Source organism: Kryptolebias marmoratus, linkage group LG16, assembly GCF_001649575.2.
Source record: "Kryptolebias marmoratus isolate JLee-2015 linkage group LG16, ASM164957v2, whole genome shotgun sequence".
In the NCBI taxonomy this organism is placed as follows: Eukaryota; Metazoa; Chordata; class Actinopteri; order Cyprinodontiformes; family Rivulidae; genus Kryptolebias; species Kryptolebias marmoratus.
The window spans coordinates 7,601,333-7,618,634 of record NC_051445.1 but is presented as its reverse complement, the minus strand read 5'-3'; the positions used below and the strand labels follow the sequence as shown (position 1 = coordinate 7,618,634).

Below are 17,302 nucleotides of genomic sequence, written 5' to 3'. Positions count from 1 at the left end.
CGGTTTCTAATCCCTGGCACGTTTGACACACCATACACCACAACACCGGAGAGCGAGCCGTGGCATGTTCCACACCTCATACACAGACACCGCAGCTGTCGGGACTCCGGTCCTGTTTCGGGTTTTCAGGAGGATGGAGCTGCTTCTGGGTGGGTCAGAGCAGCTGCTGGAGTTCAGAGATCAGTGACAGATAATATTTAAAGGTGGTCAATCTGCCGTTTGGATACTTTCTTCTCCCGGGTTAAAAGTTTCTGTTGCACCAACTTAGCAAAATGAGAGAAAAAAGGCTGCAGAAGAAAGTTGGAATCTCCACAAACAGCAGCTCCGGGTTGCATACTGCAACTTCAACGGAATGTGTGATTTTTCTTTATTAATTTTTTTTTTTAGATTTCATGCGGGACCCTTAAAGCTTCATAGCTCCATCTCAGTCCAGAATCAGGACCAACCATCATGGCAAGACTACGGAGGAAGGCTTGCGTCGCTCTGTTTCTTTTCACCCTCTTCATCTTCGGGACTTTGATGGGACTGAGGACCCTGAAACCCAGCGACGGTTTCTCGGATCTGGCTCCGGGCTTGGACCTCCTTCCGATCCTAGGAGGGAAGGCGGAGCGGCGCTCCGTGTCCGAGCCCCCGGTCCAAGCCCGCCCGCCTGGCAGCAACACCAAAGCCGCCCTGTCTGTCTCCGGTCCGGAGGGGATCGTGTTTTATGACGTCCATATTTTCTACTACACCTGGTACGGCAGCCCGCACATGGACGGGAAGTACATCCACTGGGACCACATCCTGGTCCCACACTGGGACCCCAAGGTCTCATCCAGCTACCCGAGGGGGAGGCACGTCCCGCCGGAGGACATCGGCTCCAGTTTCTACCCCGAACTGAACCCGTACAGCTCCCGGGATCCGGACGTGCTGGAGTCGCACATGGAGCAGATCGGAACATCCGCAGCAGGTAGAGCAGCTGAGCGGTGCTTTCTGTTCGAGGTCAGCAGATTCACTGGATTTTGGGGGAAAGCTCTTTTTATTTTGTTTTCAGCTGGACGTTTTCAGCACCACACATCCGCCGGACAGCTCCTCAGATCCGAACGTCCCCAGAACTTATCCAAAGACTAGTCACCGTAGTTTCTCACGAACCACTGGAGGAATATTAATTAAACTTGCAGAAAGTAATCATTGGATGTAAATCTACAACTGATTACCATTTGAAGTCCAAACGATTTAAGATGGCTGCCACAGCCAAATGATCTTAGAAAACCCTAAAATGGCTAAAACTCAATTTTAAAAATATTTAGCTAAAATTTGAGGCGGTAGTGGCCGAGACTCGTCCACAACACATATTCAGAGCACAAAGATTGAACAAAATCTTAGTTTGAAATTGTGTTAAGAACTACCTGGAGTGGACTCTGTCTGATAGAAAGGTAGCTGACGAACCAGTGGATGGATTTTAGAGAAACTTCAAGAAGGATGCAGGTCTACAGCTGATTAACATTTGGAGCTAATCCCATTAAAAATGTCCACAGCAGCCAACTGATCTTAGAAAACACACGTGTCTATAATTTAGCCAAATTTACAGTAAACCAGCTAGTATTTTATGCAGTAGTAGCTGAGAGTTATCCCCAACACAAACTCTAAGCATTACCTGTTGGGAGTCAACCCTTTCTGTCTGTAAGCAAATTAGCTCATCAACCAGCAAATAGATTTTAATCAGATTTGCATAAAGTAATCGTTTGATGTATATCTACCACTTAACTTTTGGAGTCGTTCCAATTCAAGATGGCTATCACAGATAATTCTCTTGCCAACCCAAAAATGTCTATTATTCAGTCAGTTTTACAGATATTGAGCCAAAATTGGATGTGGTAGTAGCCAAGAGTCGTTCACAACACATACTCTGAGTGTCACAAGGTTTGACTAAAATAGCCAGAATTCTGTCATTTTTTTTAACATATAAAGATTTTAGTATAAAACTATGACATGAGAGGCTGCATTCCTTCAGTTATTAGAAGTAGGTTTGACTGTTAAAAGATGCAAAGCGTCAAATTATCACCCACACTTAGGTGTCATTTATATAAACCCTAGCTTTACAATTTTTTTGAAGGGTATACGTTATAAAAATAACTCCTCCTTGGCTCTGAACAGCAGCCGGAGTCTACAGCCTGGTGTCAAATAACAGAAGCGACTGTGGCAGGCATCAGCAGCCTACACACGATAGGCCCTGATGTTTGGATCCTGCAGCTCAGTGGGTTATTGTACACCATCCGGAATGATGAGCACACCATCCAATCCTCTGAAACGTCATCGCTTTAACAGATGGATCATGGGAGGGCTGGCTCACAATGCGCCGTTAAAACAATCCATTTAATTAGACGCAACAGCCAGCCAAACTCTGAACACTTCCACTGGAGGGGATGACTTATCTGCTGCCACTCTTTTGTTGTGAAAATAAAATTAATAGCAGTGGCTATAGTCTGTACATAGAAATATGTTGGGATATAATAATCCTTAAGAGAAGCAGACATTTGTTTAATTTAAAAGAAGCTATATGTTATTTTCTGAAAGCCATTTTTACCTTACATGTCTAAAATGACAAATTTATGTTTTGAAAAAAACAAAAAACAAAATCATAGTCAGAAAAAAGCTGTCTCATTGTGGATGGATTTCCAGGCTGATGCGTCTCTGTGTTTGCAGGGGTTCTAGTTCTGTCCTGGTATCCTCCCGGCCTGGCTGATGACAACGGGGAACCCGCTGAGGATCTGGTACCAGCTGTGCTGGATGCTGCATACAGACACAACCTGAAGGTAAAAACCATCACCACATTTCTGTGTGAGGAGGACCTGAAATCTAGCGGGGGGAGAAAAAAAAAAAAGAGTCCAAGAAGAGCCATGAATCAAATGTGCTCTGAGGCATGACGGCCCACTTTATTTTTCTTATGTATTCCAAATCTGTTGTTTTTAGTGATATGATCTATTTGAACTGAACCTGCTGACTGAAGGTAACATGGTGGTTTCACATACTCTTTAACAGTTAAACCGAATAAATGACTACTTTAAAACAAAGCATCAGATAAAACAATATCTAAAACACAAAATCTAAACTACCAATAGGCTAAGATTAGACATAATTAGGAGTTTCTTGTGGCTGAAGTAAAAGAGGAAAAAAAAGCTTTACAATACCTGATAAACAGCTCAGATGAAACACAAATATATATATTTTTGTGTATGTAGAATTAGCAAAAAATCTCATTCACCAGTGAATGAATTTTAGTGAAGTACTGATCCAATGTATGCCTACAACTCATTATCCTTTGGAGTCAACCTCATTCAAGATGGCCGTCACAGCTAATCGACCTTAGCTAACGAAAAAATGGCCACAGCTCAGTTTTACAGATGCTGAGCTGAATATGGAGTGATAGTAGCTGAGAGGCATCCTCAAGAGAGACTCAGGTGCTAACTGATCACATGAGATCTCACAGTAACACATGAGACTGAGCATAATTTACAAGATTTGACCAAAGCAGATAGAACTTTGTCCTTTCTCATCGTAAGATGATCTTGGTTTACAACTCTAGACCGAAAGGTGGCGGGCGATATGCATTCCTTCAAGGACTACTAATGTAATTACCTCTTTCTGGCTGAGTAAAAATATAGAAACTATAGGACTTCTCTTTGGTTTCATTGAGAAAAATTCCAAGAAGAAAAGTGTCAGTTTCTGATTAGAGCCGGGTGAAAATCAAGTTTTTAATTATCACAAGTCCATGGGGTGTTTTTCAGAATGTTCAGGCCTGACAAAGTAATCGGTTCCATGGGTGAGCGTTTTTCAGCTCCAATCTGCAGAGCACCAACGGAGATTTAAAGATGAACGACTCAGACAGTCCTGGGAAAACCAGCCTACAGGAGCAGGCTTGGGTCACTGGCAGGGTGGCAAATGTCAGAGCTACTGATGGGGGAGAGGGTTTATGTAACACCAGGAACTTTTGACCAGCTGTCAGAACCGCAGAGTCAATGATGTTTGAGTGGAGTCAGAGAGGATGAGCTTCAGCCTGAAGGGATGTGAAGGAGGAGATCAGGTTTCGAAAAATCAGATGGAGATCATTTCATGTAGAGAGATGAGTTTTTAAAGTCTAGTCCAAGATTTTTAACATTAACATCCATTTTTTAGGTTTCTTTTTGCAGTATTTTTCCTACCAAGATGTTTATAAGTTTACACAAAGTGCTCAGCTGACTGTCATGGACACTGATGGAGGTGAAGCACACGGGCAAAGGAAGAATAAGAAGATGAGCTAAACGTAACAACAGTTATAGTTACCATTTGTAACTCAACTTATGGCAAACATAATGGCGTGGCAGAGGACAAACCTGGCGTCCATTTTGGCTCCTCTACATCCCGTGACTTTATGTATTTAATGGGCTTCACCAATAAAAATAAAGTCCCTAAATGGATTTAATTTGATGTTAGATTAGCTATAAGTGTAGAAAACTGAAAAAAAGAGTGTTTTTATAATCAGCAAAGTGACATAGAGGTTAGTTTAACAGACTTTGGGGAGATTTTTTCTTTTTATTTTAAAGAATAGGAAGATGTGTGTGTTATTTTGATTAAATATAACTTGAGGTACCTTCTTGCTCTTTCTAAAATTGAAGTGACACAAGAGAGAAACAAGCTTTTAGGAAAACTCTTGTGCCGAAGCAGTTCTCCATTAATAATTCACCAGCTGCATTTCCAGATGTTTAGGTAAAGATAAAGGAGGAGGAGGGAGGCAGGAGTCAGATGAAAGCACAAGTGGTACTCAGACTGTTATGACTTTCTGATATTAAATGATCAGTTCATTAATTAAAACAATGAGCACTGTTTGAAAGTTTTCATTGATTCATTAACATGTTCAAAAAAATTGGAGCTCCAGATTATGAAAACTGGATAATTTTCTTCATTAGACATGTTTTTAAATTTAAAAATGACCAGATAGTAAAAAAAGACCAGATTTAGAAAACTTTAATACAATATACAGCATTAAAATGTAAGATTTTTTAATTTTTTTTTTTTACATATAATTTGTGGAAATAAACACGCACACAGGTATTAAAGGCAACTTCCTCCTCATCCATAGGGCTGTAAGTGATTTTTATTGGGATATAAAAAAGCAACTTGAAGTTTTTACAAGGTGAGTTACTACTTTTACAGCAACATGGTCTATCACCTTTCAGTGTTTCTGTCCTGATGTAGACATGAGGTTATTTCCCTGCACGAATATTAAACACATATTGTCTCTGTCCTCTCATTAAACAATAAGAAGCTATAAGTTGTGAGGCCACACTGTCAGATTTTATATGAAATTTATTGAGTTTTTTTCCTGCAGGAGAGAAAATAAATACGTTATCTCACTGTAAGGACAAAAAACAAATTCTGGAAATTAGATGTGTGACTGAGCTTGTAAAGTTCTACACATAATTCTGTTTAATGCCATGTTTTATTCTCCAGACAACTTAATAATTTCATTCTTTAAAAATGAGTGCAAAGCTCACGTGATATGTTTCTTTTTCAGTCCAGTACCACTGGACAGATTTTAATGAAACTCTCAGACGTATTCACTGGATGAACATCTACTACTGAATAAGTTTTAAATCAGCCTTAGTAAACACAAAGAATGGCTATAACTTTGTCCAGTTTTACAATTACTGAACAACAACAAAGAGTAAAAAAAGTAAATTTATGTTTCGACTGCTACTTTGGTTCTAAAAATTTAAAACCTGATAAAGTTTTAAATAATTTGTTTGCTATAAACTATAAACAGAGCTGAAGAAGCTCAAGAGAGGACAGATGATCCCACAGAAGCAAAATGTCTGCCTTTCATGTTAGAGAGTTTAAAACTAAAATTATGTTCTGATGAGAAGGGACGAGGTTTTGGTCAAACCTTGTAAATGACACCAGGATGACTCTCAGCTACTTCCACACCAAATTTTAGCTCAACATTTTAAAAGCTGTCTGAGTTATATCGATTTTGATGTTTGCTAAGGTTCCTAAACTATATGTTTTATATAATTCTTTTTTAAGTGATCAGAGAGCTACTTTTGGGCCCCCTGAGAAAGAGTTTAGGGTTTGTAGAAAATGTTTGCTTAGAGAAAACAAGTGAGATCCTACACCACACAGCTAAAAAAAACCACCTCGCCAGGCTTTGGATGGTAACGCCACAAAAAAGTCAATGTAGTTTTTTCTTATATAAGGTGAGCCGCAGCTCCCACACAGCTTGTGTTTTGTGTACAGCAGAGCTGGAGAGCTAATCACACGGAGCCTCCACAGCAGTGCTGCTGCTCGACCTCCGCTCGCATGGAGCTGAAATAGTCCTTCTGCCCAGGGGAGTGCGGGGGAGGCTGGGAGGGGACAGGGTGGGGAGGGGAGGCATTCAAAGCTGGATGCAGGAGGAAATGAGCAGAGGGGGAAATGAGCATCATGGGTCCCATGACTCAGTTTTCGCCTCGGAACAATCTGCACCCCGAGGGGCTGCGAAAGTTCTGACTCGTAAGTAGGCCGTGTCAAGTGCACGGGGGGATACAGCCCCATGGGAGGGGGGAGGCCCATGATGCCATCAGCCACACTTCTTTTTGGTTTGTTTGTTTCCAGATGACAACATTTAGCAGAGCTCTGTAGCCACTTACGTCCACTGGCTGTGACGGAGGAACGAAAGTGAAACTCTCCCTCACAGAAATGTCCTGAGCTTACTTGAAATTGATGTAATTATTGTGAAGTTGTGGCCCTTTGTGGTTGTCAGCTCACATTCCTCCCTTTGTGCCTTCTGCATGACATGGCATTAAATTCCTCTCTGCTCAGCATAAATCATGCCGCAGTTGTTCAGGGGTGCGCTGTCAGTGTTTATGAAGTATCAAACTGCTTGCACTCATTTAATTCAAATTTACCACTGAGTGAGAGGCCAGTGATTGGGGAAATGAGTTTTCTGGTGGTCCGCAGTGAAGAGAGACCAGAGCAGCTTTGTGTCTCCTCTGCGGGTGATAATAGTGTAGCTTTACGTCCTCTAATATGTCAGCCTCTTAAAAAATTTCAGCTCAATTTACTGGGCTGAGACTTTACTCAACGCCCGAAGATTTATGACTTCATAAACATTGACTCTATGCTGTGATTTACTCATTAAGATCTCACTTTTTTTTTCCAAATTGGCTTTTTGCAGTTAAAGGGCATCTCACATCACCAAACTATCAGTTGTGTTGCACATAAAGCATTTGGCGTCCCTGTTTTGTTTGTGTTGCCATCCCCCTGGTTGGCTTCTCATTCAAATTAGCAGACATTGCTTTAGTTCTCTGGGTCGCTTACAGTTAATGTCACATAGTGACAGTGGCGCCAACAGGGCACCCCCTCCTTAGAGTGTCACACACCAGACGTGTCGAAATGATTCCAACAAAGAATAAACATTGTTGAAAGGCCTAGCATTCTTTGAAGGAATGCTTATCGTCCGCCGTGTTTTAGACTAAGACCATCTTATATTGAGAAATGATGGACTTGTAGCCATTTTGGTCAAAACCTTGAAAACAATGTTGTGCGCAGTCTCATGCAATATTGCAAGACGTCATGTGGATGACTCTCAGACTGAGATATAACCTTTTTTTGTGTTGGCTAATGTCGATTAGCTGTGGCAGACATTTTGAATTGGATTGATTGTTGTACAACCAATGACTATTTTCTAAAGTTTTTAATAAAATCCACCCAGTGGTTCATGAGCTATTTTATATCAGTAAAAATAACCTAATTATAGCATTTCTGCTCGAGCTCAGAATATGTGTTGGGGATAGGTCTCAGCTACTACCACACCAATATTTAGTTTAATATCTGTAAAACTGGCCGAGTTAGAGTCATTTTTATGCCTTTTAAAGTCAGTTAGCTGTGGCAGCCATCTTGAATCAAGTTGACCACAGAAGTTAATCAGTTCTAGATGTAAATACAGTGATTACTTTCTGGAAGTTTCATTAAAAATCATCCAGTGTTTCATGAGATGTTTTGGTAACAGACATGGGTAAAAACACTGTTGCCTTCTTCTTTTGGCGGCAGGCAATAATAAAACATAGTTCTGCTCAAAGAATTAAAAGCTGAGATACACCAGAGTGTGGATTGTACGTTTTATTTTTTTCTGTTTTTACATGAATCTAAACTTTAGTACCTCACTTCATGTCTACATTTTGTTGCTGTTTAAAAAGTCTTTTTCCTCCACATTGTTCTCTGTAGATGTCCACTGCAGGCGAAGTGGAGTTTCTCTCTGAATTATGCATAATCAAAGTCACTGAAGTCTCTAAACACCATCTTAAAATATTCATCTTAAGTACCTTTTGTGTACATGTCACTTCAAGTCTCTTGTAACGTTCCCGTCCATGAATTAAAAATATTTCTTACAGAAATATAAAGTGAGCGATACAATGGCTCTCAGGAGGAGGTCTCGACTCAGAATAATAATAATAAAAAAAAAACTAGACTGTAAAAGACTTTGCCCCAAAATAAAACCGTAATAACATTCTTCTTCACTGTAAGGAGAAATCTTTTGTTCTGCTGATCCCAGTCAAGAGATTTGTCTGTTGTTTCCAGTTAAATATTAATGAAGACACTATAATATAAGCCGGAGGTGACGAGATGATGCCTACTGCTATTCTTTGAGTCGGGTGGTGTGGCGCTCTTATGAGTAGACAGTATCTCGCTTGCAGCAGACAGCAGTCTGAAGAATTTGGGAGTTGGGAGAATTGGGGATAAATTTACTTAAAATCAAGCTAACTACAACTCAGAGCAGGACTCATTGAAGAGCAAATTTAAAAGCTTCTAAACAAACTGAATAAAAAAAAAATCCAACCATTTTTTGCAAAGCCTACATTATTTTTTTTATTTTAAGCATATAGAAATTTTTTTTTCCAGTTTGAGCTGTAACCATGTGATTGAGCAGTTTAGGAAATCCTGTCGTTGCTCATACAAGCAAATTATAAAAGGCTCCTCTGGAAAAATCAGATTTTAAGTAAAACATATTTAAGGTAACTTCTAAGAGACCTTGAAAATGTTGGCTTTGAATTTAGTGAAAACCATCAAGATGTATTATAAATAAACACAGGACCGGAAGCCAGAAGAAGCCTCAAAGGACAAGCGCCCCCTGTAGGCTGGCTACAGTACAGGTTTTAAGCCCCGCCCCTTCATGTAATTTTCCTGTCTTAAAAAAATGAAAATACACTTCAGGTTAGTTTTTTTCAGGTGTTAATTTCTGTTGATTCGTGTAGTTCTTATCTTGCTGCTATGTTTTTACAACGCATTATTTGAGGCAGTGTCACAGCCAGCACCACATCCGGAGTGAGCAGACACTGGCCCAAAAAATACAAAATGGCAGCAACCCCAAAAAACCCCCCTGACATTTTGGCTTCAGTTTTGAACAACAAGGGAAGGCGGAGACGCTTCATCTGTCTTTGTTAGTGTTGACGGTGGAAACTACGTAACTGCATGTCTGTCTTCATTTATTTCCAGGTTGCTTTTCACATCCAGCCGTACAGAGGGAGGAACGACCAGACCGTGCACGACAACATCAAGTACATTATTGACAGGTAGGTGGTTGTCTGGCTGCACATCACCAGCAATGCAGCTCAAACTGAAATCCATTAAGATTGCATGCAAAGCTAAGGAAACAGGTCACAACATAGAAATACTTTTAGGTTGCTTTTTGATTATATAAGGGCAGCTTCATGACTTATAAATGAGTATTTAAGCGAATGCTGGGTCTCAGACTGTCAAGTACACACAAACTCAAAGCTCCCCCACAACAGAACGTCTAATGGATTTTGTTTTTAAAGCAAAATCTGCACATTTTGCCTCAAGGTGGAAAAAGTGATGATTGGTTTGTGCAGCTGTCAGTCGCCAAAAGGCAAAGGTGGAGCGATAATGTTTTTGCCTTTGTCTTTGTGTGTCTGCTACCAAATCTTTCAGGCAGTAATCACTGGATGTGCATCTAGAACAGAATAACTTTTGGAGTCAGTCCAATTCAAGATGGCCACCATAGCTTATTGACATTATCCAGCACAAAAACTACAATTCAGTCATTTTACAGATGCTGAGCTAAGATTTAGTGTGGTAGCAGCTGAGTTACTCACAACACAAACTTTGAGCCTCACAGCTCCAGATATAATGTGAGATCGTAAACGTTAGTCTAAAACTCTGGCATGAAGGGCAGCGGGTGATATGCATTCCCTCCAGGAATGCTAGGCCTTTAATTGCAAATGTTTCACTGCCGCTGTCTGTTTGAAGCAAACATCAAATCTCATATTTTATGTTTATAGTTTCATAGAATCTTGGGTTTTATGCACCATTTTACACACATTTTCTCATGTTTGACCTTTTTGTTAGGATTCCTGGTTTTTTACTTTATGCCAGTTTGAACAGTATTTGTTGGCTCTGTAATGGTTCTATAAGGAATTTAAGCAAAATATCCACTACTTCTTTAAAATGAGAGGTATCTTCCAATAAAACCTGACCATAGTAATGCTTCTCAGCTGAGAAAGGAAAGGCAGCTGATTGATTAAACCTATCAAACATTGATCAGGTAATGGACTCAGCAGTAACAGATGTCTTCGTTTACTGTCTTGATATTTTTCAAGGTACGGCGACCACGGGGCCTTCTACAAATTTTCTTCCAGCACAGGGAAGAGTCTTCCTCTGTTCTACATCTATGACTCCTACCTAACTCCACCCGAGTCCTGGTCGGAACTTTTGACTCCCGCTGGATCCCACAGCGTGCGCGGTTCTGCCTACGACTCGGTTTTCATCGCTCTGATTGTGGAGGAGCGTCACAAGCACGACATCCTCGCAGCTGGCTTCGACGGCATGTACACTTACTTCGCCTCCAACGGCTTCTCCTTCGGCGCCTCTCACCAGAACTGGAAGGCCATCAAGGCGTTTTGTGATGGGAACAACCTCCTTTTCATCCCCAGCGTGGGCCCAGGTTACATCGACACCAGCATTCGGCCGTGGAACAACCACAACACGAGAAACCGAGTGAACGGCAGGTACTACGAGACGGCCCTGCAGGCGGCGCTTAATGTGCGCCCAGAGATAATCACCATCACATCTTTTAACGAGTGGCACGAAGGCACACAGATAGAGAGGGCCATGCCCAAAAAAACAGCGACTCGTGTTTATTTAGACTATCAGCCACACGGACCCGATCACTACCTGGAACTAACCCGCCACTGGGCTGAACAGTTCAATAAAGAGAAGGAGCAGTGGCTCATGTGAAGTCCAAGGAAACTGCATGCTCTGGTGTCATAAACTATAAAGACGGACAGATCTGGTCGTGAATGCAGAAGGATGTGGTTCTCTCGGTTGCTCATCGGCAGGACTGAAAGAACACGATGTTGATGAGATTTTGGGTAAAGCAGCACAACGACGTGTCAGAGCCGTTTTTATCTGAGCCGTCAAAGTTCAGACTCTGACCTGCTCCGTAGACTGTATGATCCTCGTTCTCCTGCTTGATAATCAGATACAGTGTCAGCATGTCTGACCTCAAGTGTCTCAACTGTGGAAATAACCTGAAGCTCACGACAGGTTTTCCCTTCTTTTAGGCAGAGAATTAAACCCAAATGTTTCTTTAAAAGGTTGGAAGTTTGTAAATGAGATGTCATGTTGAGCTTCAACTGTTATTTTTTTTTAAATTATTATTATTATTATTTGCATGACTCAATTCTCATCATTTGTCTTTTAATTTGATTTTCTGCTGAACATTCAGCTGAGCAGGAATATCTCACATTTATACATTAAATTTATGATCAAGCCAAAATGTCAAGATTTCATGTTTGGGTGACAAACGGGTCTGGAGAAGAGTAGCACTCAATCCCTCTGCTTTCCTGAGATGCTCATAGAAAGCAAATATTTATTTCATAATATGTCAAACACTCAGTTTTACAATTCAAAACTGTAAAAAGAGAATCAGAAGTTACAAGACCCAAATCTAAATGTTAACGAGTGGCTTCATGAATAAAATAAGTTGCCATTAAATCATAAATATAATCATGTAGTTGTAACTAAAGCTTCATCTTTATCTTTGTTTATTTTCAGTGGAAGAATTTACTACAAAAGATGTTTGTGAAAACTTTAAATGTGCTCCTTCGTGCTTTGGTTGTTGATTTTCATGTGAGGGGTAGTCAGTCTCTTAATTTCACTCTCCGTTAAGAATCATTCATGAGTTATATCCAGACACCTCCGAATGAACAATAGCAAATATGTTTCACACAGTTTTTTATGCATAATGAACACAATGATATCTAAAACTTTTCCTTTTAATATACAGAGTTTACAATCCTTTAAACATATAAGATACCTCTTCAGGCATCTTATGTTACTGTGAATGCTTCCAGACTGTGGTTTGAATCTTACATTGTCTCAGATAAAATAAATATGGGTAGTTACAATAATAAAAGAAGATTTAATTAAATCATTAGGATTTTTAGGGACTTCCAACCATTAATGTCGCTAAAAAAAGTGAAAACATTTCTGCCATAAAGTGTCCTCTGTAATGATACAGTCCCCATTTAACCTGAAGCTTTTTCCTAAAACAGTTTTATTTGTAAAGATGCAGCTGACAAACAGGAAGCTGAAACATCTTCACTCCATCTGATTCTAGGTTAACTGTGATAAACAAAGATCTCCCTCCTGACCTGAAGACAGCTGCCATGAGTGTGGTAAGACCCGATTTCATCCCGAGTTTTAGCTTTTCCCAGGACAGTCAGATTCCCTGCTTCTTTGTTTTCCCACGTATCCCCCGGGTCGGAGCTGGTTGTGCGTCTCGGCGTGTGTTTCGGAGTGCGGAGGGTTTAAAGGTCATTCTTCCCCCGAGTCCTCTGACAGGCCATATTTGCTTTCCAACACGTCAAGCGTAGAAGAAAGGGCACTGAAAACAGAATTAGGGTCATTTCTTGTGCATTAAAGCAAGTCCACCTCCAAGCAGGCGTGAAGAGAGAGCAAAACACAATGTGACCAGCTGCCTACATGGTCATTTCCTCCCACCTGGCAGCCATTCATGATACGTCCGTATGAACTGGGCTCGTGTTTCATCAGATTAATTAATGTCAATAGTTTATCTAGCTTGAACTTAGATTCTCAAGTACGAGAACAGATATGTTTCAATTATAAGGTTCCAATATTTGTTTTTTTCTTTGTGAAATACTCAAATATAATTATCCCTCTTACATACTGACACAAAAACAGTTCAGTTCTTATAAGTTATAACCAAATGACACTAAAGAGAATAAAAACAAACCAACCTAACCAGAAATCTAGCAACTTCTGAATCCAAGCTGCTGGCTGTACTGTGATGTCATGTTTTTTCTACCGCAGAAAGACATTCGTTTCTCTTCTGCTCAGTCAGCGGCAAAGAGGAGTCAGAAGCAGCAGCTGTAAATAAGCCTTCAGCACATGCTCAACGCTGCTTTTGTGCTTAGTTATTCTGACAGAGGCTGTGCAAGAGACAGAAAAAATATACACATTCTGTCTCTTTTTATTATGTAAAGAAAGTCGAACTTAGAACCCAACCAGCAAATTTAACTTACGTGCGCGATGAAATGACCAGATGGGTTTTTGGTTAAAAGTGACCTTCTGTTAATGATTTTAACAGCAAAGAAAATGAAACGCATACAGGACAGCCTATCTGTTCCAGTATGAGAACAGAAGTGGGGGCATTTTGTTTGCCTCCCAGTCAGATGAGTTTTACGCCACCGATTTCTGACAGACAGGCAAACAAACTGTCAAAAACATTATTCTCGAAACATCATATAAAAATAGATGGAGATGTGTAATGTGAGAAAAGAAACTGGTGAATTCTGGATGCATCCAGGTTGGTTCCTTCACTCACAACATAAACAACAAGATCAGGATGTGTTTTCTGAACGCCTTCCTGGTTCAGAACTAAAATCTTTGTTTCTGTACCTGAATGTCATTACTTTGTGAACAACATGTGAAAGTGCAGCAGATGACTGTAGACTCACCAGCCGGGCCTGATGACTCGATATTTGCCGAGTACTGACAAGTCAATGACTGTTGACCCGAGGCGGCTCTCGTCTCCTATTGGACCACCATCGACCACCACAGACAGTTTTGGCCAGAGTTCCTGAAACTCCTTAGCAGAAACAAACAAAAAAAAGCAAACCACCTTCATAAAACGTCAGCTTCACAGACTTTAGACACATTACTCGTTTCTGACACTTACACAAACTTCTACTGTGCTGGTTTGTGAGCTGATGTTGGCGCTGGTGAGCGCTAACGGTTCTCCACACATCTGACAAAGACGCCTCATAAAGGCGTGATTGGGAATACGCACACCTACAAGCTGAGGAGAGCACGGTTTAATAATAAATCACCGTTTGGTTTTTATAAGTCTTTCATTAAAGATGCAGACTTACTGAAGTGAAGGGGTTGAGATCGGTGTTCAGAGCTTCGGACCTTTCAAACACCAGAGTGACGGGACCAGGCAGCAGGTCGCCCAGCAGCTCCTCCTTCACCTTCACCTTACAGAATCTGTTGACGGAAACAAGAAGATGTGGTTACCCGAAACACGGGAGTGCGGCGATTTAAATCATTATCTGAGAAATCTGATGCTTTTAATTTTGTGACCACTTGCAGAAGGATGTGATCCGTGTTTAGAGTTGGGTTAAATTATTACACAGTTACACAATGAAATGAAACCATAAAATACATTTTATTAGCTTGTTGTGCAAAAATTCTTAACAGTTTTTTACAACAGAGAAGAATATTGCACAGATATTGAGTATTTTGCTATTTTTTTGACAATTAAAAGCACAAATGGCAGCTCTTAATATAATAAAATTTAAGGTTTTGCTGGAACAGTTTCTTGCTACACTACAATATTGTCATTCAGAATTTGGATGTACTCCTCACCCATAACTCCACTAATTTAGCTAACCTGCAACAAAAGTTCAACAAAGCCTTGAAGGACAGAAAAAAGCATGAACTGTTATAGAATGGCTAGCTTTGAGAGCAGGATTACCCGTTACTAAACATAAAATGTGTCTTAGTGCAAGAATAACACTTTTACCTTCATGATAAAAGAGCAGGATCAGACATAAAACTTTGTGCTTTTAAAGATTAAAGTCATTACACAACGGTAAAACTGATCCTTTAAACTGGGAATTTTTATATCAGCCTGTCTTCACAAACCAGTGAATCAAAACAGAGGTCTAAAAAAAAAAAAAAAAATCTTCAGGCACGTAGCGCACTCACTTATATATATCTTGAATTTCTCCAACACAAATGGCCAGCGGCTTGTGTCCGTTGCGTCCTTTCACGTCGTAGATTTTTCTCACCGCCTCAGAGTTTTGGGCCAGACATGCCAGGCCGTAGATGGTGTCCGTGGGAACAGCAACAATGTGACCGTCCTTCAGGGCCTTCACAGCACAGTTCAGGATCTCAGTACCATCTGCGATTAAAGAAGAAAATATATATATATGTCATATAGAGAGGTCATACACGTTTATGTCTGAGAGATCTGAGGAGCACAGATCTTTCACCTTTTAAAACACAACTGGTGGAATATGTTTGTCTTTCAAAGCTTTATTGCCCCCCTAGCCTCACCAATCTACTTTTCCTGAATGTCTAAGCAGCGACCTGAGCTCAGTGATGCTTAACATTCACAGATACAGGTAAGATACGTAACCGTGCCCCTCAGATCACATGGATATTGATCACTGATAAAGAGGAGCCACAAAGCTACAAACAAAGAGCTGGAAAGTGGCACTTTTCAAAAACACCAATTACTACTTAGATCTTACCACCATTTTGTTTTTAACCTACTAGAAGTCTTCAATTCACACTATCCCAGATTATGGTTCATCTTTTCCCAGACAGAATTTATGTCAGATACATAAAATGTGCTTACATATGTCTGATCAGCAACATTTTGAAGGGAAAAGATTTAATCATAATTTTCTATCTCTGTAAACAGTCAGATTTAATTCTGAGCTGTTAATGAAAGCAGTTGAAAGATTTTCTAGAACTGGTGTCTTCAAATCAATAATGTTTTACTGTTTTACAAACCAAAGACGTCATTTAAACTATTATTGTTGAAGTTTCCTGGTTTATCCCTTTGGTTTAGGGGCCATTATGTGCTCGAGTGCCTCATGAAAATGATACAAATAATAAAAAAAAAAAAAAAATCCACTCAGAAATGGCAGCACAATGAGCTGAAAATGGAAACTATTGTCAATATCAATAAAAAAGACAGACTGGCTCCTTTGGAATAAACTGTAAATAATGAGTAGCTCAACACTTTAGCACAGTACTGTAATTACTGGTTAGCTGGGTACTGAACGTTTTAAATGTAAAAAGGTTGCAGTGTTTTAGTTTCTTCACCCCTACTGTAAATGTTTCAGCTTGTCTAAACCATTTACTTATTTTAAGAACGATCAGCTTTACTGAACTGACCCGAAAGTCCGTGTACTTCAGGCTCTGAATGACATATATTGGTAACGAACCAGATGTACCTGTTTGGATCCCCTGATGACTCGCGGGCCTGCTGGAAGTCAGCGGCAACAAACGGAGCAGTTTAGTCTTCATTTCTTTACACATTTTAGCTTCAAGCCGACGAGCCACCGCTGAATTGTGTCCTCCTCTGAAACAAACCAGTTTAGCAGCGATAAAACCAACTGAAGTCATAAATTAAAGCCACAGATGTGTTCTTTCGCGGACCAGCAGCATGTTCCGCCTGATGTAATAACTCAAAGGTTCCGGGTTACGCCCCTAAATTCTTACATCACTTTCTTAAAGGGACAGCTACACGAAAACTGCGTTAAAATCACCGAGGATGCTCGATTAAAGCAAATTTAACGAAATTAATTTAAGAAAATAAACTAGACGAAAGCTGCAATTTGTGATTTACTTATAAACGACGACTTGAATAGTTCACGAGAAAGCTCTGCCAGCTCTGACCGACGTAGTGATTCGTTTTACGTCAGTACGTAGATTGATTAGAAACACATAAATCACCTGAGCGCTTTCAAATTAAGACCCCGCTTTACGCTGAAGGCCATGTCGACAGGTGTGACCTCGGACACGGGTAACGCAACGCTCACCTTCACAGCATACCGTTGGTTTGTCTCGTTTTTAGTGGTTTTAATGTGAAATGCTTGCAGGTGATGCAGAAAAGCCGCAGGTTGAAGAGGCTGTGCTTCAATCGCATCAGGTTGGCTCCGACATAACGAGGCCGTCGACAGTCATTCATCCGTCCTAACTGAAGTGTTTGTGTTTGCAGAACATGGAGGACTTGGAGGACAGACTGCTC

General features: G+C 40.4%; 2 protein-coding genes across 3 annotated transcripts; one reads left to right on the top strand and one right to left on the bottom strand.

Annotated features, from left to right (window-relative positions):
- Positions 1-12,089, top strand: LOC108235309 (glycoprotein endo-alpha-1,2-mannosidase-like protein). Its single transcript, XM_017415238.3, has 4 exons — positions 1-949; positions 2,686-2,795; positions 9,490-9,566; positions 10,614-12,089. The coding sequence occupies exons 1-4, from the start codon at positions 451-453 to the stop codon at positions 11,248-11,250; spliced, it is 1,323 nt and encodes a 440-aa protein (XP_017270727.1). The 5' UTR covers positions 1-450; the 3' UTR covers positions 11,251-12,089.
- Positions 12,090-12,274: 185 nt separating this feature from the next.
- On the bottom strand, positions 12,275-16,774 carry yrdc (yrdC N(6)-threonylcarbamoyltransferase domain containing). Of its 2 annotated transcripts, none has more exons than XM_017415240.3 (6): positions 16,506-16,774; positions 15,247-15,442; positions 14,409-14,523; positions 14,216-14,335; positions 13,995-14,122; positions 12,275-12,901 (listed from the first exon to the last, which is right to left on the bottom strand). In XM_017415240.3, exons 1-6 carry the CDS (start codon positions 16,675-16,677, stop codon positions 12,832-12,834), a joined length of 801 nt encoding a protein of 266 aa, XP_017270729.1. In that variant the 5' UTR covers positions 16,678-16,774; the 3' UTR covers positions 12,275-12,831. The 2 variants fall into 2 exon arrangements, with proteins under 2 accessions (XP_017270729.1, XP_017270728.3); XM_017415239.3 differs by having other exon boundaries at positions 13,995-14,125; positions 16,506-16,772.
- Positions 16,775-17,302: the final 528 nt, after the last annotated feature.

Excerpts from the sequence above, each read along its gene's own strand:
- LOC108235309 (XM_017415238.3), top strand. The coding sequence starts at position 451 with ATGGCAAGACTACGGAGGAAGGCTTGCGTCGCTCTGTTTCTTTTCACC. Across the intron at positions 2,796-9,489 it reads CATACAGACACAACCTGAAG|GTTGCTTTTCACATCCAGCC; the intron begins GTAAAAACCATC and ends ATTTATTTCCAG. Across the intron at positions 9,567-10,613 it reads ATCAAGTACATTATTGACAG|GTACGGCGACCACGGGGCCT; the intron begins GTAGGTGGTTGT and ends ATATTTTTCAAG.
- yrdc (XM_017415239.3), bottom strand. The coding sequence starts at position 16,677 with ATGACTTCAGTTGGTTTTATCGCTGCTAAACTGGTTTGTTTCAGAGGA. Across the intron at positions 14,524-15,246 it reads GAAATTCAAGATATATATAA|ATTCTGTAAGGTGAAGGTGA; the intron begins GTGAGTGCGCTA and ends TTCCGTCAACAG. Across the intron at positions 14,126-14,215 it reads CCAGCACAGTAGAAGTTTGT|GAGTTTCAGGAACTCTGGCC; the intron begins GTAAGTGTCAGA and ends GTTTCTGCTAAG.